The 23,320-nt window shown below is 37.4% G+C and overlaps 1 protein-coding gene across 2 annotated transcripts in view; it reads left to right on the top strand.

Annotated features, from left to right (window-relative positions):
- The window catches only part of LOC111507428 (integrator complex assembly factor Brat1), a 121,900-nt gene extending 98,580 nt beyond the window's left edge, over window positions 1-23,320 (top strand). For both annotated transcript variants that reach the window (XM_023162723.2, XM_023162722.2), the window contains exons 4-6: window positions 10,027-10,231; window positions 21,232-21,401; window positions 21,912-23,320. In XM_023162723.2, the coding sequence (XP_023018491.1) occupies window positions 10,027-10,231; window positions 21,232-21,401; window positions 21,912-22,706 (1,170 nt within the window). In that variant the 3' untranslated portion in view covers window positions 22,707-23,320. The remainder of the gene's footprint in view (window positions 1-10,026; window positions 10,232-21,231; window positions 21,402-21,911) is intronic.

Below are 23,320 nucleotides of genomic sequence, written 5' to 3'. Positions count from 1 at the left end.
ACCCCTTTCAAGATATCGTACCAATTCTATTGGCAGTTTAAGATTACCGAAGCAGTCGAAATATATTTTTTATTTTTTTTGTTTATTTATCATTATTCTTTTTATTACAAGCTACCCAATGAGCGCCTGTATTCAATTGAGAATTCAAATTCAATACTTCACATTCTCGCAACCAAGGACCACAAGTTTCGCAGCGCGTCTCGCATAAAGTTGATCGGCACATTCTTTAATTTTTGGATCACATAATGCTTAATAAGGTTGCTTCAATAGGAGTTTTGTCAAGTAGAGACGTAGTCGTCTGCGTTGTTGTTGTTGTTTCTTGAGAAATAACACAAATCCTCGAGGTGTTTTCCAGAAATTCAGACCTGAACCCAAATGCTCCATAGATTTATTGTGTCTTTCATCTTCTTCAAATTTCTTTTCAGCGTTTTCTGCATCTATGGCAGTCTTTGTGATGACAGTCGCTCCAGCGAGCTGAAAGGGCTGCAAATATCGTTATAAGTGATAGGGTTCCTCCAGATTTTGCTTCTAATGAAATAACTTTTGATATACGTATATTCTTATGTCATCTAGCTCCATAGACGGCCATTTTTGCCGCATTTAGAGTCGATGCCGCGGTTTTCTTTGCGTCATTCGTCATGGGCTTCCAGTTCTTGATTATATTCTGCAAAATGCTGCGTTAATTTGTTTCACACCAATTCTTCATTTGCGTTTGGACTCCATCACTCCGGTGATGTATCGTCGAATGTATAATTCGAGGACTTTAGCACACGTGTGCAGAATGTTGGCGCGAGCTATATCCGGTAATGATAGTATTCCGGTATAACATTACAGATGCATGTTTCCACACCAGTTCGTTAGCCGATCCAGCCTGCTTACTCAGCATTGTGTCATATACATACTTATTTATACTCCTTGTTTTCTGATTTATATCATTCAATTGTAGTCGTTTGCCTAAAATGTACAAATAAAGTTGTAGTCGTTGTAGGATTGTTTGAAAACGTTTCATCGCGAATTCTTGTGTGAGTTTCAAATATTAACATACTAGAAATCATTTGGAGAACGAGCCAAAGACCCAGAAAAACACAGCATGCCAGAAAAGTAGAAAAAAGCCATGAATAGGTGAGTCATCTATTTTTCCTCTCCTTTCATTTGAATTTTGTGGCAAAGTTGACTATTTATTGAATCAATTAAGATATATAATTTAAGTTCACCAATAAATATAGAATTGAGTGGAAATCAATTGGGTTTTATGTATCAGTAATAATAATAATCTGATACATAAATTCAACAAAAGAAGAGAAAGAAAATAATTACAACTTTTTCGAAAATAATAATAATTATAAAATGAATTTTTATTCAAATTTAGGAAATAATTAAACAATTAAATGACTATTAAGTTGAATAGAGACAATAACATGGCAAATCCTTAAGAAAAGGTAATCAATTGCCAATTATTCAGAATTTACATTGATACTACTCCAAATTTCAATGGTGGCGATGAAAGTAATTTAGAAGTATTTATTGAACATATTTGATTACTACCTACAAAAATTGTGATGCACTGTTCAGAACCTTAGTGTAGTAATGAATATAACTGGAGTTTAATCCCAACAACAAACCGTTATTTTCAATACCTCTATATGTGTTTCAATCACCAAGTGATCATCTTCAAGGGGCAGATTGAAACTTTTAATCTTCCTCATTGAAAGATAAATAAACGGACAATAGACAATGTACACCCTGTCCCCAATATTACAGACATCTTAGACAAATTTGATAGGGCAGATTATTTCACAACTCTCGATTTTGCATCGGGATACCAGCAAATTGAAATGGACATAAATGATATTCTCTACACAAAATGGACACTATGAATTCAAATGAATGCCTTTTGGGGTAAAAAATGATCCCACCACTTCTCAGAGGACAATAAATAATGTCCTGAAGGGCTTAAATAACGAAATTTGTTTAGTGTACCTTGACGATATAATATTATTCATTAGCTCCTTGCAAGAGCACATCTGTTGAACAAAAAACGTATTCGGTAGATTGAGGAAAGCAAATTTCAAAATACAATTGATGAATCTGAATTATTTAAAAAATCACTTGCCTACCTAGGACATTTAATCACCTCTGAAGGAGTAAAATCCCATCCGGATAAAATTTCAGCAATTCAAAAAATTCCTATCTCAAAAACTAAAAAAAATCAAATCTTTTTTAGGCCTAATGACTGCATATTCAAAATGAAATGCAAAAATAATAAATGACCAAACTTTCTTTGAAAGTCAGGAAATTGCATGTAATGACGCTATAGTTCAATTCCCCGACTTTGAACGAGACTGCAGGCAATGAATGTTCGCATTGCCGAGCACAAGAAACACACATAGCGAGGAGAAACCAGCAAATCAGGAATAGCAGACCATGTTTGGAACCATCAACACAACATCGAGTGATCCCAAGCTGAGATCATACACAGAGAGGAACATTGGTTTAGGAGAAAATTCAAGGAAGCCGCATACATGTTGTCCAACAACGTATTCAGCCAAGCTAGCGTAGAGATACGCAACATATGGGAACCCATCATCAAGCGAAAAATGACCAACTTCCGCTGAACGGTCATCTCCCACTGAACCAGTGAAGCGGAAATAATGGAAAGCGGGGATGAGTGAAAGAACTCGAACGACCTATAAATAGTCATCTCTCGGAGGAATCAGTCCAGTCATCACCCGAAGATGATTGTAGATACTAACAATCAAAACGTCGTGAACTAACGTGACTTGGAATCTCTTAATTTTTTTTTCATCTTTTTGATTTTTATTTTCATTTTTATTTCTTCAATTTCAATTTTTATTCAATCGTTTTATTTCTACTTGTATTTTATTTCACTATTATTTCATTTCAGGTTATTTTTCCTTAATATAATTTTTATTTTCAGCTATTCCTTTTTAATTCTCCTTGTTTAGTTGTTTCAGGGATTTCAAATCATTTTATATATGAGACAATGGAAGTTCGAACTAGTGAAATTCATCACAAATTTCTCTTTCCAAACAAATAATTGATGAATTTTCCAAACACATTGAAAATCATAAGGATATTTCTGAATATATTTAAACCTAAAAATCAGCTTTGATTAATATAACTGATCCATTTTATAAATATACTGTGTATTCAAGTATGCTGAAGCAAATATTTTTAAATGCAAATGTAATCATCACCTTTCTTGATAACTTAGAAAACAAGTGAATATTTGGAAGAAATCATTAGTGACCTTCACAATCACTATAGTTCACTTCAGTTAGATGTCCTTCCATGGTATTCAATTATTCAAAGAAATTGTTATTTCACAAAAAATAAAATAATCTTTGCCATAAAATTTCCTATAGTTTAGTCCAAAACCTTTCAATATTTCCATTTGTTTCCTTTCCCATCTGAGATATATACCATAATTATCCCAAAAAAACCTTACTTGGCTCTCGAAGAAGAAACATTGCAATATATGGACCAACCATATACACAAATTTCTGATATAAACCTCAGCAATCAAGAAAACTTGAGTTTCCACCCAGAAAAGACTGTGTTGCTGCCTTTATTCACGACAAGGATGCTAGGTGCCCCCAGATATTGACACAGCCATTCATCCAAATACTTGTAAACACCCTAGAAATCAAAATACCCAGAGGACTGATTCTTCACAGTCAGGCAGCACCTTTGTACGAACTCCAACCAATTGCAGTTTCGAATGCACCTTCAAAAAAATTCAAAATGCACGGAAGAAATCAAACTCCGAATTGAAAGTGAAATTTAAAGCAGAAGAACTCGAAAATTCGTCTTCATCCTTGTTCAAGCCCGCAGTCAAAATTTGAGGAGAAAAATCAGGTTATATTGGGTCAAAAGTGAGTGGGTCTATTCGACCCTCCACCCACTCACACCTAGTCCCACTCAACCAAATTAACACAGCTCTTTAACCCTAGCTGATTAGTTTGTATGGTTAGTGGCACACCCATACAACATACAGGCACAAAGTATGTACACTGCCGTTTCAAAACCCAACAACTATATGCTCTTAATATTTCCTTCTTCCGGAGGATGCAGTCCTCTTTCCTTGGGAGCACTCCTTTATAAGGCAGTTCGCAGTTGACAGTTGGAGACATAAAGCCAGAGGTCACTTCCAGAATCATGTAACTTTCAGTAACAACCAGCAGTCTTTTGTACTCTGCATTAAATTGATTTGTGCTATTGGCAATGTGCGCAAATCTACATGCAGTCTATTTAGCCTCTTTCTCCAGAAAAATGTGAAGAGGAGGTAGATCTAGAAGGATCTCCATGGCCGCTGACGGTGTGTTACTGACGGCACCACTAATGGCCATACAAGCCTGTCACTGTATGCCAGAGAGCTTCGCCTGAGTTAAGCCTTCAGCCACCAGGCAATTGCTCCATAAGTGATCATTGGTCTGACAATCATCACCTGAGTTCAATGGATTTGTTTGGGACCCAAACACCAAGTTTTACCACAAATCCTTCAACATGCCCATTAGGACAGTCTGGCTTTGTTTACAACTTTTTTCAAGTAAGCTTTCGATTTCTAGATGAGTTTTTGATACAGGATATTTCACCTCCATTCCAAATGGAATGACCCCACCATCTGCTTCCTCAGGCACCAGCTGTGAACAACGTCCATGGTGCTTTGGATTATATTACAAGTTACTTTTTCCAACGTGGACCTTGCCAAGATGACAAGACTATCCATCAGGAGCGACCACAGAAAGGGAGATAGTTAGCTTATCTCAGGTCAGAAGTGAGTTGGCCTATTCGTTCCCCCACCGCAACTCGCAAGGGTTTATTGTGGCTCACATCTATTCAAACTCGACCAAATAAACCCAGCTTCTTGACGAAGCCGATTAGTTTATATCTTTCAGGTAAGATAGTAGAAGTGTGGTTCTACCGAACTCTGAAAACCTGATTCGATCCGCAGCGTGGCAGGCACAAAGTATATGTTCTGTTGATTGATGATGATTCAGACGACAGTGACCTGTAAGGAGGCCTGTTAGACATCGTAGTTCATCCCTACTGTAGTCCAACAACTGTTTGGTTTCAAGCTTCGAAAGGTGAATGAACGCCTTGGAGTGAGCCAATCATGAACGATTTTCCCATCTAGGTGTTCAACGTTTGTTTGGCAAAACGTAAAGCAATGCCAATGACAGGTTCTGGTCCGATGAAGCTATATGCAACACCTTCCTTTGCAAGGGAGTCAGTATCCTCATTGCCTTCCAGGCCAGTGTGGCCAGAAATCCAGACTAGAGTCAATTTGTTAAATCCTTAATTAAGGATTATGACAATTTCCTACCAACTTAGACGTCGCTCGGTAGGAGCCAAGAGCTTCCAACGCCGATTGACTGTCCGAGAAAATTTTACTTGACTTGTGTGTGAGGTTGAATTCCACCAGTCTCTCTGCACACACTTCAGTAGCTTAGATCTCCGCTTGAAATACAGACGTATATGTCCCGAGGCAGGTTAATATCGCTGACCTGGGTCTGCAACACTTGCACCAGAGCCCAAAGGTGTTTTTGATCCATCTGTGAACCAACAACTATCTGCTGGATTTTTTTCCCAACACCTAACCATTATTTTAACACCTAGACACGTGTTTCGAATACCAAGTGTTCATCTTCAAGAGGAAGATCAAGTTCAAGAGGAAGATCAGTTCAGGAGGAAGATCAGTTTGATCTTCCTCTTGAAGATGATCACTTGGTGATCGAAACACGTGTCGAGGTGTTGAAATAACGATTTAGTGTTGCGAAAAAATCCAGTAATATTCATTACTACACTAAAGGTTTCAAACATTGTCATGGGATTTCTGTAAAATTCACCAGAAGTATTTTGAAAAAGAACAAATGTAAATGCTAAAGGATACGCAAAGTTCATCAGCTCAATGAAAGGGATTACGGAAGGAGAGTACGATTTGCGAAGTGGTTAAGATGTAGAAATAGGGAAGTAGAAAATATTTGTAAAAAATAATATGAACGGACGAATCAAAATTCACCAACAACGGTTGGTTTAACAGAAATATTCATTATAGGTGGAATAATACAAATGAACATTTACATAGGGAAACCCATTTCCAAAAAAAGTTCGGAATAAATGTTTGGTTTGGAATTGTGGGAACAAACATCCTTGGCCCTTTCTTCTACGATGATCATTGAATAGTGAAATGTATTTTGATTTTGTATCCAATGAATTCGATGGCTAGATGAATTGCTACTGAATATCCGCCATGAAATACAATGTTTTCAGTAGGACGGCGCTTCTCCCCATAATGCAGCAAGAGTAGAAAATTTTTTAGATGCAATATTCCCAAGAAAATGGATTGGAAAAAATAGATCAATCAACTGGCCAGCTCGATCCCCAGATCTCACTTCTTTAGATTGTTTTGTCCTGGGATACATAAAGGATAAAGTTTTTTAACACCAAGTACAGATATCAACCATCTCAAACAAAAAATGAAAGATGCATGTATTGGTATTACACCTATTAGGTATGCTAGAAAATTGCCACAGAAATTGGCTGGACCGACAACTTATGTGCATTCAACAAAGAGGTCTTCAATTCGAACTTTAAATGTAGATTGCCATGTAGCTTTAATTTTCCGTATTGGTTTCATTTTTCCCAAAAGTTCATGATAAAATAAATTGTTTTTCTGTTTGATTGTTATCACTGATGATGGTGGTTATTTCAAATGAAACGCTATAAACGCTATATCAAATATGATATACCCTTGGATTGTAAATGTATCACTTTATCAATATCTGTAATAAGAAAGACAGGCTGGTATTGAAAAAAAAAGTTGATGGTGGCCATGTTGACAACAAACATTTTATCGGATATTCATCATTACTTCCTCATGGTACACTTCGAATACAATAGCATTTTTTGACCATTGTATTGTTCCCGATGACAGTTATCATTTTTCCTATTTAATCGTCTTCGTATCTGTTACGGTTCAGAATATAGCAATGTTACTACATGACAAAAGAAACGGCCTGTATATATATTTGGTCTAATTTTTTAAATTTGGATCTCGCTATCAACAGTAAAATCACCAAATTCTTCAATGTGATAAATTGAATTGTTTCACAGCATTATGCACAGTTACGGCTCCCAAGGAGAGAATTCAAGTTATCGGTCAGCTACATCGACCTACTCGAAGAATTCATCGCCGACGTCGTACATAATCAAAGGCTTGGACGATTTATGGCAAATGGACTTAACCGATATGCGACAGTGCGCTATTCAGAATCTAAATTTTAAGCTAACTGTCATTGTCGTCGATTATTTTTCTGAATATGTATGGACCCGACTGCTCAAAACGAAAACCGGGGGAAAAGTACCAAAACGATTTCGAATAACCTGATACAGACAATACTACTATAACAAATTCCAGAGTCTAATGAAAGAACACGAAATGAATCATAACAATACGTATAGCGTCAAGAAAGCTGCAATAGCCAATATTGTGTGATAAAAACTTCGAAAAAAAAGCTTTACAAATATTTTAGTTTGAAAGGTACAAATGAATAGACGTACGGCATCTAATTACTACCCAATATATACGTCACAACAAATGGGCTACAACTTCCCCAAATGTCAATAAAAAGCATTGGACTACGGAATTATTCAAAATTATCAAAGTCTTACCAACCCTGATACCTTCATATTGGAATATATGCTCGGAACATCTATTTATCCCAGCCAACAAATATTATTCAAAACAATAAAAGCATAAACAGTTAGTAACAAAGAGATATTCAGTGAAGATTATAACGAGAATTCTAAGTGCAATAGACAAGAGCGTTGGGGGCAATACGAAATGGCTGCTTGAAACGAACACCAATTGCTGTTGATGACCTTACCCGTATCATCTTATGGAATTCAATGTGGTTTAAGCCCATCCAGAGACTCCAGTTCATTGATATCCTGCAAGAGACTTTGATCACAAATCGATGGTTATGTAGACGAATACGATCCAGTCGCATAATGATGCGGGGATTATATTTACGTTACACAGAACATCGAAAGTAATACCAAACAGATTTTCATTCATAATGATATTATGAACATGTAACTGTCTCACAAGTTGTAAATGACGTCCTGAATACTCACCTTGGTGCCATGAACGTCCGTGATTATTATCGAGATGTTACATTATCCAATCATGGTTACATGAAAATAAAACCAATTTAACTTCAGAAAAAATTATAGGTTTTGGTCAAGCCTCATCTCAAGAAAGCCTGTATGCTAATTGCTTACGTGAATATTCATTTCATTATAAATAAAAATTAGTGTATGATTCATGTAATATATGAGACACACAATTCTGGTTTTTTGAGTTTTTTCAATTGATAGTGATCGAACATTCGAATATTTATAACCCTTTTCTAATGAATCAAACATCGTTCGATGGAACGTCACGTTAATTTCATTGAATAAAAACGAAATGAACATAGTTTTCATGCCATGAATAATTAAAAATATCATAACCTCAATGATCAATGCGTGCACAATGACGACTGTCATAACCTAATAAACCCAAAATTGTCAAATTGTTCGATCCTTGATTTTTCTCCACAAGAGGGTGCGGGAAAAAATAAATGCATCAGTCCTTGAGAGTGGTACACTAGATACCAAGCATTTATTGATATGGAACTCGAGATAGGCAACGGTCCACTTCTGAAAGAGACGTTGCTCTGATAACAAAGAGGATGTGCAGCTTTTAGACGGAAGCATACTGCATCACCGGGATGCCCGAGAGACGTATACTCACCTAGGGGTGAAACTTACCCAATCACAACTTAATATTATTTTCGACACTCAGCGAGCTGACTATAACTCTGCCACCGAGTTAGAATCTGTTCAGCAAAAGGCCCACATGAAAGTCGCCGTTATTATCTTTCTCCTGTCCCTACACAAAGATAAGCCGATGCATGTGGGCTTCTTCAACATTATTGGAGATTTCAGCTTATGAAAGCACTTGATCGTTTCCTGTCTCAGATACAAGAGTTTTAGAAAACTGGCCTTTTTGAATATCGTCTTTCTTACCTTGATCTATCGCTGATACAGCTGATTTTGAAAAATAAAATAGTGTTGAATAGAGAATTGAAATAACTATCAATTGAGTATCACAGGTCCCTTGACATTTGAACACACAAGATATTGTTATATGTTATATATAGTAATGCAATGTCATTTTGTTTGTGACTTCCTATTTCTCCATCTCCCACAAAAATTGTGGGAAACTTCCATAGAAAGGAACAATTAAGTTCAAAATGAACTCTATAGTTGGAATAAGATACTCGTTTTATTGCCTCTTATGCATCAATCTGGTCAACATTACTCACTCAACTCATTTATAATATTATGATTTCATGTCACAAATGAGTTGAATCTACACATGTCATCGATGACACTGGGTTCAAAATCTGTTTTTCCGTTAACCAGCTGTCGCACCCCTACGAACGACAACCCTCAGAAGTTGAAACTTGTGCGAGCTAAGGACTAACGAGGTCTTACCTTTTAACGTGTGATTCCTAACACGGATGATAGCAAGTGGAAATCGATCGTTCAGCCTGGGGTTTGAACCAGCGATTCACACGGCGGTCAATTTGAGTGAGTGAACAAAGCACCCACGTCGAACCAACCGGCTACCCTCCGAGTAATGACATTCATTCGCTTATTCGATTTTATCTCAGCCATAGGAGTCTTGTTTATATTGGAAAAGGTATATTTTCAGCTGATAAAGAAAGGCTTATTTTCAAATGAATTGCTTTCATCCTTCCTTTGAAACTTTCCCACATTTTTTTTTTCATGAACAAGGAGAAGTTGAAAGCCACAACCTTTCTTTTTTTACGTTGATTTTGTTTGATTTTGATATCGTGTCCCTTTCAAAAGTTGGGGGAGAGGGGGAACTACTGAGTTACGTCCACAGTAACAATTAAATGGAACTTACTAATTTTTTCTTTTCGATTCCAGATCGTTGTGGATGCCCTACGACTAGCCGATAAAGCAATTTGGAATTGCATGAGTCCTCAAATGATATTGCTGATGAACGAAGACGACAATTACTCATTGAAACCTTTCGCTCCAATGCTTCGTACAAATTTAAGGAACACCAATTGGAAGATAAGAGAGTCTTCTGTGAGTCTCATTGCAACAATTTCTGCGAATGCAATTGCAAGTGAGTACGAAATTTTCAATAGAATAATAACAATAATAACCTAGAAAAAACAAAAGCCGACGAAAATAAGCACACTTTCCATAATGGTCATTTTGAAAAGCTGGTCAGATCGGTTGAATATTAAATTTGTGGACGAAAAAAACTTTTGTGTGAATTTTCAAATGTCCCACTTTTGTCTTCTTGGTGGGGTGACATCCAAGTATTGAATTTCAAATGTGATTAGAGTCATCGAAAAGTCATCTATTTCCAATTTCAAAACATTTCACTTCCTGGAATGCATGTAGTAGATATAAAATACTACATTGTTGGTTATAGACAAGTCAACATGCAGAATTTTTTTTTCAATTCGAAATTAATTTTTGGGAAAGGAAGTTATTGGCTTTCTATTTCTCCATCTTGATACAAAAAATGTGGTAATCTTCAATATGGAGAAGTAGAAAGCCAAAAACTTTCATTTCCAAAAATTTTTTTTTCATTCAAGTTCAATCATTTTTTCTTCAAGCAATTTTCATGAGGAAAATTTCCATTAATCATTTTTCATGTCACTGGTTTGAGGTTGACCTGATGTAGGTAGTAATAAAAAATAATTTGCGCATTTTGCACAAAATCTACAATCATGATAAAACTAAAACGGTTACGATGCTCTCTCCAATATCAACCATACACTAAAAAAAAATTAATGTTCTCGTGAATCTCAAGCTAGAGGGTCGAAATAAAGTGTTTTGCTTATAACTCAAACTTCAAAACCATAAAGAATGGAAATTTTTCATACAAACATATTATAACCTCTTATGATATTTAATCTGTCACCTGTGGTTTTTCCCTAGGTGGACTATAAATCAAATGACCATTTTCATAACACACTGGACAGCTAAAGTCTATCCAAATCCAAGATAGAGTAAAACAAAACAAAACCGAAGCGTGATGTTCACGTGATCGCCCAGTGTCAGATGGAAAGGGCAGCGTTCATTGGTGAATTCGCCTTCTTGGTACGAGTTCGGTACCAGCACAGGGTTGTAATCAGTCGTTTGTGTGGCGTGCGTTATAGTATATTGTTTAACATTGTTTTCCAAGATGTCCAGTACAGACACTGCTGATGACACTGTGAGCTATCCTCTGAGTCCAGCCAGGAAACGATCCAAAAAAAGACATTTGAGTGTTGAGATGGAAGAAGTGATGGAAGAAATTGAGACATCAACTGTCGACGAAGTCGTATCCAAAGTTTCCGATGAAATTAGAGTGTATTGCGCTTCGATTTACAATGTTTTACGGGAATATAAACAAAATCATACATTTTCCAAATCGAATAGAAATCAGAATCGTCAAACCATTATACAATCAATAGATGATGCTAATAAATATGCAATCAGGAGGAAAGTGCATGAGTACTTTTTCAGAAATGAAATACCCAGGATAGACAAAGTACTCACAGAAATAAATGAAGATGTTTTATTGCCAATTAAGTATTAAAACATCTGAATTTTGTATGGAAAAAACGAGAGCGCAATAGTTTATCATTGGATAGAGAGGAAATTGTGTTAAGGAGGAGAGAGTATTTGACCAAAATTAAATATTATAGGGAACAACAGAGAACAATTTATTATATGGATGGAACCTGGGTAAATGCTGGTCATACTACCCCTAAAGTATGGGTCGATGAAACTGTGACCTCATCTAGGAGGGCCTTTCTAGATGGACTATCCACCGGATTAACAAATCCATCAGGTAAACTTATATTTATATCAAGACCTGCCTCAATCTAAATATATGAAAAGTAACCCTCGTATTTGTTTCATTCACTTACATACCTCTTCATAGTTTCAGGAAAACGGCTTATTATTTGTCACATCGGCAATGAGAATGGGTTTGTTGCTGAAGGGCTGTGGTATTTCGAGTCGAAGAAAACTGGAGATTATCACGAAGAAATGAACGGTGAATCTTTCGAACAGTGGTTTTCCAAAGTTCTACTCCATCTGTAGGATAATGATGTGATTGTAATGGACAATGCACCTCATCATTCGCAACGGTTAGAGAAGATTCCGACAACGTCTTCAAAGAAAGCTGCGACCAATGAATATTAGCTTTGAAGACTCAATGCTAAAAGTACAGCTACTAAAAATTGTCAAGGAGCGCAAGCTTGAATACCAAAAATATATAGTCGATGAGATGGCAGAAGGCCAAAACAAAATTTTCTTTCACCTGCCTCCATACCACTGCGAGCTCAATCCCATCGAGTTAATATGATCGGATGTGAAGAATTTTGTAGCTCAGCATCTCAAAGTACTTTTTGATGAGGCTTTGAAAAGAGTCACAGCGGAGAAATGGGATAAATGTGTTCGACATATGATATCGGAAGTCGAGCCAAAGATGATGATAACATAATAGAGGCACAAATCGAACCACTGATAATTGAGATTGGTGAGGATGACACTACTGATGAAGAGACAAATTCATCCAGTTGAATAATTTTGAATAATATTCCATTTGATTTTACATTAAATGAAAATTATCAATAAAGAAATAATTACGTCTCTTTTCATATAATGCTTGAGTGCGCTGTGAAAAATCTTTTTATATTTCACGTATTATCTGCATTTTCCCGTTAAACTGCAAAACTTGTGCATTTCACTCGTTATTATAAAAAAGTTTTCCTAAGTATGATATAGCATTTGCGATTAACAAGAAGGTTGGTTCTGAATACGACCCTGGCAAATTCTTGGGATTTTCAATATCACGTGCGTAGGGCATGTCAATGTTTACATCCACTCTATCTTGGATTTGAATTTGCTTTAGTTCGGTATGAGTAGTTGTATTTGAATCTAAGTAGTACAATGAAATGAAATCCTATTAATTCAGTGAGTGGCTAATATTTTCAATAACCACATTTTCAGTGAGAGTATTCAATAAATTCCAATAACTGTTTTATTTATCAATCGATTGTATCGAATTGAGAACCGTATGTGAAGCTTCACTTCCGTTTAGCATAGCACTCAAAAAAGTGACAAGCAATAGACACATTGTTTGAGCTTTTGGCCCATCATAAGGATGGTGCAGACAAGTGCAAACATTGCCAATACTTGGTTGTCAAAATAACTCTCAATGCACGGAGTCATCAACAGAAGCAAGCCGCACATTTTTTGTGATTTCAGTTGATAGATTTTGTGTTCACAAGAATACTAGTCACATCACTACGAAGGCAGCTATAGCTACCTGCGTGACATCCAGGTCCAGAAAATGAACCAGATATAAAGATTATTGAGTGTCCTGATAGGAATATAGGAGATGGTGGCAAACCATAGATACTTGTTTCGGGCTTTTGACAACCAAGTGTTGGCTATCCTTGCACTTGGCTGCACCATACTGATGATGAGCCAAGTCAGGTGAGGTTTTCTAACGGCACGAATGCATTTTCGGATATTCCGTTCGATAATATTGCACGTTTTCTCTCTTCATTATCGATTGCATTTGACACGAAAAAAGACTTCAACTTCCTAATGAATATATCAAAATCGTGGACATTTGGATTGAATTCAGAATGAATTCCAAACTGCTGTCATTTTCTTTACATTAATCATTATCCTCGTCGCCAACTATAATGTACTTCACTATTTTTAACAATAATACACGGTTTTCATACATTCCATTTAATTTCCCAAATTCAACTGAACTCCTATCTCCTAAGGTCACGGCCCAACGCATGCAAAAAGATATACACTTTTTATCTTCAGATACCGTACAGGTACACATCAATAATGACGATAGATGCAAAATTGATAAAACTGATTTAAATAATTTCAGCCAAATTTGTGCTTACATTCTCAAATATCAAAATGAAAAATTCAAGTTCACTTCTAATCAAAATCTTTCCCCATAAAATTATTGTCAAAAAAAAATTTTTATGTTTTGTAGAGATACTTATTTTCTATTCCAGTCTCAAATTAGTAAGTAGATCAGTTTGTGGTACAAAAACATATCGCTGTCAAACACGGATGTAGCTATCGTCTACTCACCCATCGATAATACATCCTATACAGCGTGACTCACGGTCGGTGGTAGGTTAGACGTTTCTGGAAAACGCAAAGCATGATTTTTCTGAAAATTTCACCTCTCACTTTTCCTTACCTGTTCTATCGATCTAAAATATTTTCAGCATTGCGCTGTTGCCACTTCCATCAAAAAGTCCTAGCAATTTTATTTTTTTGAATGGAACACCCCATATATTAATACATTTTTGGAATCGCTCTGGTATTTCAACACTTTTTTGTTGATAATGTCCTATACCCCTCTCTATCTGTTTTCGAGATAAAAAATAAATTGTGCTAAATATGGTCCAAAACATAGCCTTAATTGAAATTAAGTACATCAGTACTCTCAATTCATGAAAAGTTGATATTTTGATGATAGTTTGGACAAACTCGAAATATTCAAATAACACCAGGAAATCGACTCCATATCATACAGGGCGTTCTACAATTACTATTATTTCCATTGTGCATGAAAGTAGTCGAAAGTTCATTTTTTTAAATGAAACTCCCTGTATATTACTCGGTAAATTGAAAGATGGTAAAAAATGCTTCAAGATGATATATCATGTCCCTATATCTAAATCGTCAAGTTTTCTCAATAAAGTCGCTTCTTCTAGAAACATTATTTTTTTTAGAATTTGGATTTAGGTAGCAGTGGAATTATCAAGCTTATAGCAGTTCGGTTACTTTTATAAGTTATTCACAAAGAGTTATCGACGGTGTTTCGAATCATCTTCCAAAATGAATGCAAATATCGATTATTCAAACAAAGTTCTTATGAAATTATTCATTATACACATGAACAAAGTAATCGAATCATTATCTGTATCTTTAGAGTAGGGAGGGTGAGTGTAAGCCCACGCACTTAGGCCACATGTGACCCATTGTACATCCTCCCGAGGAGTTGTCCTCCTAGGTCGTCGTCCATCCTGTCCTTTCCAGGAAGGTGGACAGGTCGCTGGGAGACATCTCCTTTATATCGGCAGGTGTAGGCCAAGACTCGCCGAACACACACTCTCTTATTGACGATAACTCCGGGCACTCGCACAGGACATGCCTGACAGTCTCATCTTCCTGTTCACACATCCTGCATAGAGGTGTGTCCACTAGCCCCATATTATGTAGGTGTTTCCTTAGCTGACAGTGGCCAGTCAGAAATCCTACTGTAAGGCGTAGATTTTTCCTGGTCATCGCCAGATATTTCTTCGGCGCCAGCTTCCCAGGGTCGCCCAAGGTGATCCTGGCAAGATTACATCCTTTGATTTCATCCCATCTCTTTAGAAATTGAGCATGGGTGTAACTTTTGACTAGTTCCGCAATTGTCGAAGTCATCAGGCCGTGGGTGCCACTTGGTCCTAAAATTCTTAGTCCAGCCGCTTCCTTGGCTAAAGAGTCGGCAATGCGATTACCTTTACTCCTGTTGTGCCCTTTAACCCACCTCAGGATAATGTTATTATCTATCGAGGCTTTGGCTAAATCGTCGTGGCACTCTAGTGCTAGCCCTGAAGTAACACGGTGTCTGTTCAAGGCTAATAGTGCTTGTCTGCTATCAGTGCAGATTGTAATGTTTTTGCCAGAAATTCTTTTCTTGGTTATTTCTTTTGTGGCGATTGAGATACCAGCCAGTTCTGTTTGGACCACGCTGGTATTTTTTCCCATTCCCCACTTAATCCTTAGGCTTAGTGATCTGGAGTACACTCCACATCCTGAGCCTTCTTTGGTTTTTGAGCCATCTGTATAAATCCGTATTGCATTTGAAACATCTGACTCTGTGTTCCGCTTGATTTGTATTTTGTAGGGTTTATTAAACACAAACCTGGGTTCAATTGCATCACTTGTTGCCTGCAGCAGAGGTTGCGCAGTAAGCGCTTTCTGCCATAGGCCCAACCTCAATCGACCCATTCCTACTTCTAGGTTTACACCAGCCGTGTGCAATCGTACCATGGCCATTAACGCAACCTCCTTAACGTACAGGTCCAGAGGGGTCAGACCCGTGATTAATTCCATTGCCGCGGTTGGTGTTGTTCTCATGGCTCCTGTGATGTTTAAACAAGCCAGTCGCTGTATTTGGTATAATTTTTGGATGGCCGTTGCTTGTAGAACTTTAGGTCCCCATGCAATGGCTCCATACGTTAACATAGGTCTTATTATTGCAGTGTAGATCCAGGCGACTACACGGGGTGAAAGATCCCATGCGCGTCCCACTGTCCTCCGACATTGCTCATAAGCCACGTATGCTCTTTTTGCTCTACTCTGTAGATGAGAGTTCCATGTTAGCTTCTTGTCGAGGATAATACCAAGGTATTTCACCTCTTCAGAGAAGTTTAGTTGGCTTTTGAAGGTTTCGGGAGGTTTTAAGCTCGTTAAACTTCTTTTCCTGGTGAAGAAGACCATCTCAGTCTTCTTGGGATTGATCGACAGTGAGTGTTCCTTACACCATGTTTCTATGAATTTGAGCCCATCCTGCGCTCTATCGCACAGTGTGTTTACAAATTTGCCGGTCTGCAAGATAACTATGTCATCTGCGTATGCAATTGTGTAAAATCCATTTTTGTTAAGGTGATTAATTAGGGTATCCAGAACTATGTTCCAGAGAAGGGGTGATAAGACCCCTCCCTGTGGACATCCCCTCATGACTAGTCCTTTTACTGTGATGTCTTCTACATTAATACTTATTGCTCTGCTAGAGAGCATCTGGAGTATCCATTCTCCTACTACCAGGGGTACATTCCTGGAGTGTAGTTGCTGGGTAATTGTTGAAAAGGTTGTTTTATCAAACGCTCCCTCAATATCTATGAATATACCTAGGGTGGATTCTTTGTTATCCAATGATCTCTCGATTCTGCCAACCACATGGTGAAGGGCCGAATCAGTAGACCTTCCCGGGGTATATGCATGCTGATTTGGATGAAGTGGGTTGTTAACAAGTACTTCATCTCTTATATACCGCTCACATAGTCTCTCCATGGTTTTTAAGAAAAACGATGTGAGACTAATTGGTCGGAATGCTTTTGGTAGGGTGTAGTCCATCCTACCTGGTTTGGGTATAAATACTACTCTTACTTCTCTCCACTTACTGGGAATATACCTCAGAGCTAGAGAGGCTCTGAATATTCCAACCAGGTGTGGCATAAGAGTGTCCAGTCCCCACTGAAGTAAGGCTGGTCTTATACCGTCAGGCCCTGGTGACTTGAAGGGGGAAAACTCGATATAGCCCATCTTATTTTGTCCTCATCAATTACTGTACTAGCATATTGCCAGTCATATTGTGAGGGTGTTATTGGTACATCCGTCCAGTTCGCCGTTCCAGGAAAGACAGAACCTGGGAAGTGAGTTTCCATAAGAATCTCAGCACTCTCCTGGAGGTTGGCGGCTTTGTCGCCATTTTCCCTCGTCAGGATGCCGATAGTCTTATGGTGGTCATTTGAGAGTGCCTTCTGTAGCCTAGAAGCTAGTGGAAAGTCTTCGACTGCCTCACAATAGGCTCTCCAGGCTTCTCTTTGTTTTCGTCTGCAGACTTTTTTGAACTCTCTGAGGTTGGCTTGATATATAACCCAGTCCTCTTCGAGTCTTGTACGTTTTGCCTTGTTAAAGGTCGTTCTCGCTGTCTTCCTGAGGTGTTCCAATTCAGGGCACCACCATGTGTTGGTTGTGCCATGCGTTTGAACCATCCTCATTGGACAGGATTCCTTATAGGCAGTGTCTATTTTGTTGTGGATAGATACTGTGTACCTTTCCAGTTCCTCATTGTTGCCAGGAGTCAGGACCTCTGTTTCCCGCAGAGCTCCTCTTAAGAGTCGATTGTAGAGATCTACATCCGTCCTCTTCGGGTCACGGGATTTTACAGTAGTCCTGAGATCCTGGCTTACCGTATAGGTCAGCCAGCGGTGGTCTGACATAGAGATATGGTCCGAGACTTGCCAGTCTTGGATTTTGTTTGATATTTCGGCTGTCGTGAGCGTGATATCTATTAACGTTTGGCTACGGGCATTAATAAATGTTGGCTCCGTGCCTCTGTTCAAGATAGTTAGATCTTTCTGTATTATATATTCATATAGTGACTTACCTCGGGCGTTGATATCCTTGCTGGTGATGGTGGTGAGAGTTTGAGTCGCAACCCAATATGAGCTCCACTCTCTGGTTGAGGCAGTGGTCCACTAGTACCTCCATTTCTCTGGTCGGTGGTAGGGTGGCTGCATCTGAAGGGAGGTACAACGATGCGATTATCAACGCCATATATTTGCCTTTCCCAACTGGGCATTCAACTTTGACCGCAGTGAGATCTGAGGTGCTGAATTGTGCCATCGGAAACGCTCTGTATTTCCTAGGAACGTAGACAGCCGTCCTAGGTTGCTGGTTGCTTGGTAAGCTGAAAATTTGACCAGTTAAACTACTGAAACCAGTAATTTTGGTCTTTATTATCCAGGGCTCCTGGATCAAAGCTATTGCATCCTCCAATACATCAAGGTGGCGACATAGTGTTGCCGTTGCCGCCTTTTTGTGTTGGAGGTTGCATTGTATTATTTTTACTTTTTTCCAACGTCCTTGCCCATGAGACAGTTGTTGGATACAAAGTTACCTTTAGAGGTCCATCTGCTCCCCTGCTAAGGTGGAGGTGGCCTCGCTGTTTTTGGGTGCCTCCTCCGACAGGTCATCGAATGTCATCTGTTCAGATGCTTCGACTTCCTTTTCAGGACCCATGGTGGCCTTGGGGTCAATATCCACTTTAGGTGGTTCAACTTCCGAGGACTTAGGGTCTTCAGAGGAACTCTCTGTTTCTTTTATTGTTGCCCTAATAGTCAGTGAGGTAAACGCGTAGCTTAACCTCATCGACTTCTTCTTCAGGACAGCCATATCCTCGTCTCCGATCCCGAAGACGAAGAGGTGTCCTTGTGGGTTCATCTTAACCTCATGATGGAAGGTGCACCATCTTGCTACCTTCAGGTCAGGATTCTGCGCCTTCAGCCGACCCAGCACCCTCTCCTTTTCACCGGATGTCGTCTTGTGGACGTCCTCCGGGATCCAGAGTGAGGCTTTGGTGAATCATTATCAGAACGTGTGAAAAATTTAACCAAATGTATCCTGAATTAACAGCAATGAACGAGAGGAAGTTTGTGAGGTTACAAAATAATTTCCTTAACTATGGCTCAAAGTTTCCAGGGAACAACTGTACCAAAAATCAGTCATTTCTAGGTAAAAAGTAAGATTTTGTGGGCTAAAACATGTGAAAGTACAGACAATAATAAAATAGGATGATTCAAAATAACAAAATTGTAAACAAAATATTACATTTTCACAATAAATGCTGAAAATGTTGTCCATTACATTCTTAATACTTTAAAATGTTTTTTATACACGAGTTGTGGTTGCTTTTTCAATTTCCTGGGGATCCAGATCTTCAATACTCCGCATTATTCGCCGTCGCAAATCTTCTTTGGTAGGCAGTGGAGTACTGTATACCCTTTCTTTTAAAACACCCCATAAAAAAAGTCAAGTGGCGTGAGATCGGGTGATCTCGGTGGCCAATCCCACGGCCCTAAACGCCTAAATCAACGATCGTCGAAGAGTTCCTCAAGTTTCCTGGAAACTTCCTGGGTGGAATGAGCTAGAAATATAGGAATTCGAGGAATTCCTATATTTCTCTAAAGGCAAATTTTCAAGAAAATCGGTTACAGTCGTCCTCAATATTTGGAGATATCTCTCTGCATTCAGTATGTCTTCATAAATAAAAAAGCTAATTTTATTGTTCTTCAGAATACAGAAAACATTCAGGTCAAATTTTTCTTGAAAACCCATTTCTTTTGTAACATGAGGATTATGATCAGCCCAAAAATGTTTATTCCTTCTATTGAAAATACCATCCCTCTTAAATTTTGATTCGTCGCTCCAAATTATTTTTGACAAAAATTCCCGATCTTCCTGTGTATGAATCAAAAGAGATTCACAAAAATGCATCCTACGTACGAAGTCTTCTGCTTTTAGAGCTTGAACTTTGGTGAATTCATACGGATGCATTCCGTGATTTTTCAAAATTCGTTGTACTGAAGCATGTGATACACCTAAATCTTTTTCTGCACTGCGAATGGAAGCTTCTGGATATGCATAAAAATATGCCAAAACGTTAACAGTATTGTCCTCATTTGAAGTAACAGGTTTTGGTAATGTTGAAGGCGTTTTTAACATAGAGCCATAGTTAGGGAAATTATTCTGTAATCTTACAAACTTCCTCTCGTTCATTGGTGTTAATTCAGGATACATTTGGTTGAATTTTCTACAAGTTCTGGCAATGATTTGATCACACTCTCCGTGTATAATAAATAATTTCATAAGAACTTCGTTTGAATAATCAATATTTGCATTCATTTTTTGGCGATTTATTGAAACACCGTCAATAATCATTTATCAATTACTTATAAAAGTCACCAAACTGTCATAAGCTTGATATTTCCATGGCTACCTAGAAATCAAATTCTTTGAAAATAATTTTTTGTACAACTGTTATTGAAAATCTCTTTGATAGAAACACTTCAATCAGAACACCTATCAAAAAATCATTTAGAAAAGTTTACACATGCAGTTCGTGCTATTGGTAATATTAAATCCCTGTGAAGTTACTGACGATAACAAAGTAGTATTCAGTCCAACTGTAGAATCTCCTTCATGACTAACCAATAATCCTCCTTAAAATAACGTGAGTTGACGTATGTAGTTGTAACATATGCCTTATAATCCAAAGATCGTGTGTTCAAATCCCATGGACCCTATAACTTTTTTTATTATCAGCAGTAACGTTATACAAAAAAAATTGTATGATACATTTGTTAAAAGTGATTTTATTTTGCTCGTCCTGATGGCTTTTTTCACTCTTCGAAGTGGATTGTTGGTTGACCTTTGTTGAAATATAAGTGTTGCTATTATTGCTGTTTTTCATAAAATATAGTGTAGAAACTTTCAAAAATTTTACTTCTTTTCCAGGGTACCCTTCCTTCAGAAATTGGTTATCAGAGAATGAGTTCCCATCGTTGGTACTAGATGTAGCTTTTCACGATAATAACCCTTTTGTGAGAAAGGCAGCTTTAAGATGTTTGCAACAAACTATACAACTTAGAGAATGTTGGTATACGTTGTTCAACAACAATATTCTGGTGAGTATTTATTTGGTATGGACTGGTAAGACTGCCAATCTTGTCCTGCGCATTAACTTATTTTCATGTTTTCGTATTCGAGGCCCCTGAACCCCGAATTATTTATCACACCTTCATTTTTCGGACTCTATATATATTTTGAAGCGATTCCTATCTTATTTGAAAGGTTGTTGCTTTTCCCGAACAATTTTTATACTTATCTGTTTACATAGTTTGCTTTGGATTTCTCAGTGTATATCATCTACTTCACCCATTTATATCTATTTCGTGTTCAGTTGTTGAATTCATCCAGAAACTAGACTGAACTACGCCTTCTTTTTTGAAAAATAATCTGAGAATACCGATTTTTGTAAATGTTCCTTCACTACTGTTATTTTTTTGAGAATGATAGAGACATCTATCATTATCATCATTATTATCATAATTATTTGGTGTAAGTGTATTTACTCATTACATTACTCGAAAACAGACCTCAATAGATCAAATTCCGGACCGAAATATTTGTTTCAGGCATCAACCCTGAATATGTTCAAAGTGGAACCAGATAGCAATGTTCGAGCTGAGGCAGTCCATTTATTGAAATCCATATACGAGCACCAGGAACTTTCTGAAGATATGAGGAATACCTTTTATGATATCCTAGCGCATGTAGCATTGAAAGATTCAGACGTAGCAGTGAAAATACAATCGTTACACTTTTGGCAAAGCGTTATAAACAGAGAGTTGACAGAAAGGGGTATGGTCGATGGTGAATTCCCAAGTACTCTTTTTGCGAAAAAAAATCGCAAAATTGTACATTTGGATAGAAAAACTGTGAAAAATATTCTCATCGAGGTCCTGTATCAACTAGCAGTACACAACTGTTTGTTAGTATTTTATGAAGCATTACAAAATGACACCAACTCAGAAGTGTATGAATGTGCCAAAATTCTCATCAGCGACTTTGGTACTTTGCTCGGAAATTATGAAATCACTTCCACAGATTTTACTCCAACCCGGAGTATGTCCACAACAGCACCAATCTCTTATGTTAATGATTTAGATTTAGGGGTCATTATACCTTCAAATAGTTCAATATTTGATGAATGTATAGATTATAGTTTTTTGGATGAATTTGATGATATTTTTGGTGGAAATGAGAATAATGTCTTACCAATAATTACCTCTAACTCTACTAAGACTATGTATCTGAATCCTGTGCAATTTATGACATGTATCAGTACTAAATTCCTAATTAATGATGAAGTAACCAAGGAAGTGGACCACTTTCAACTTCTTTTAGATGAAATGTTTGAAAATATTTAAAGATAAGTCCTGGTTCCAGAGCAGGAGGATGCAAATGAGTAGGCTGTGTTCACAATAAAAAAAATCACTACTTGTGACTACACTGTCATTCTATCAATAGAATGTATAAAAGCAAAAATGTTAATTCACTTGCTATTATTTTACTTTATTTTCACAACATGGCAATAAAACTTGATTTTATACTACCACGCTTTCAATGAATCAGTTCAACTTCAAAAAAAGAAATACTTGAATAATTTGAAGTGAGGAAAATTTATTTCTGAAGACTTTGTAAAATTTCGAAATAATTTTATTACAATTTTTGAAAGCATGTTTTTGCGTATTGGCTTGAGGAGAGCAGTTTATAGCATTTTGTTTCTTTTCGGAACATTTTGATCTCTGAACAAATTTTTACTGGACCTTCAGATGAATGTCTGTTATATTATGCTGAGCTCATTTTTGACCATCCATAATGTGTCTGCTTTCTGTAATCGTGTTCTAGGTATGCATTATTTATTCTCTAATACCTTATTTTGTTCAAATGTTCTCCAAATGGTGTCGACTGTTTCGGGAAAAAACTTTTACTATTATATACATTGTTATATTTTAGGAGAAATTATATAAATCTCAATATC

Source organism: Leptinotarsa decemlineata, unplaced genomic scaffold, assembly GCF_025532065.1.
Source record: "Leptinotarsa decemlineata unplaced genomic scaffold, Ldec_3_MD MMD2_tig00078363_RagTag_RagTag, whole genome shotgun sequence".
Lineage (NCBI taxonomy): Eukaryota > Metazoa > Arthropoda > Insecta > Coleoptera > Chrysomelidae > Leptinotarsa > Leptinotarsa decemlineata.
This window is presented reverse-complemented; position numbering and strand designations above follow the sequence as displayed.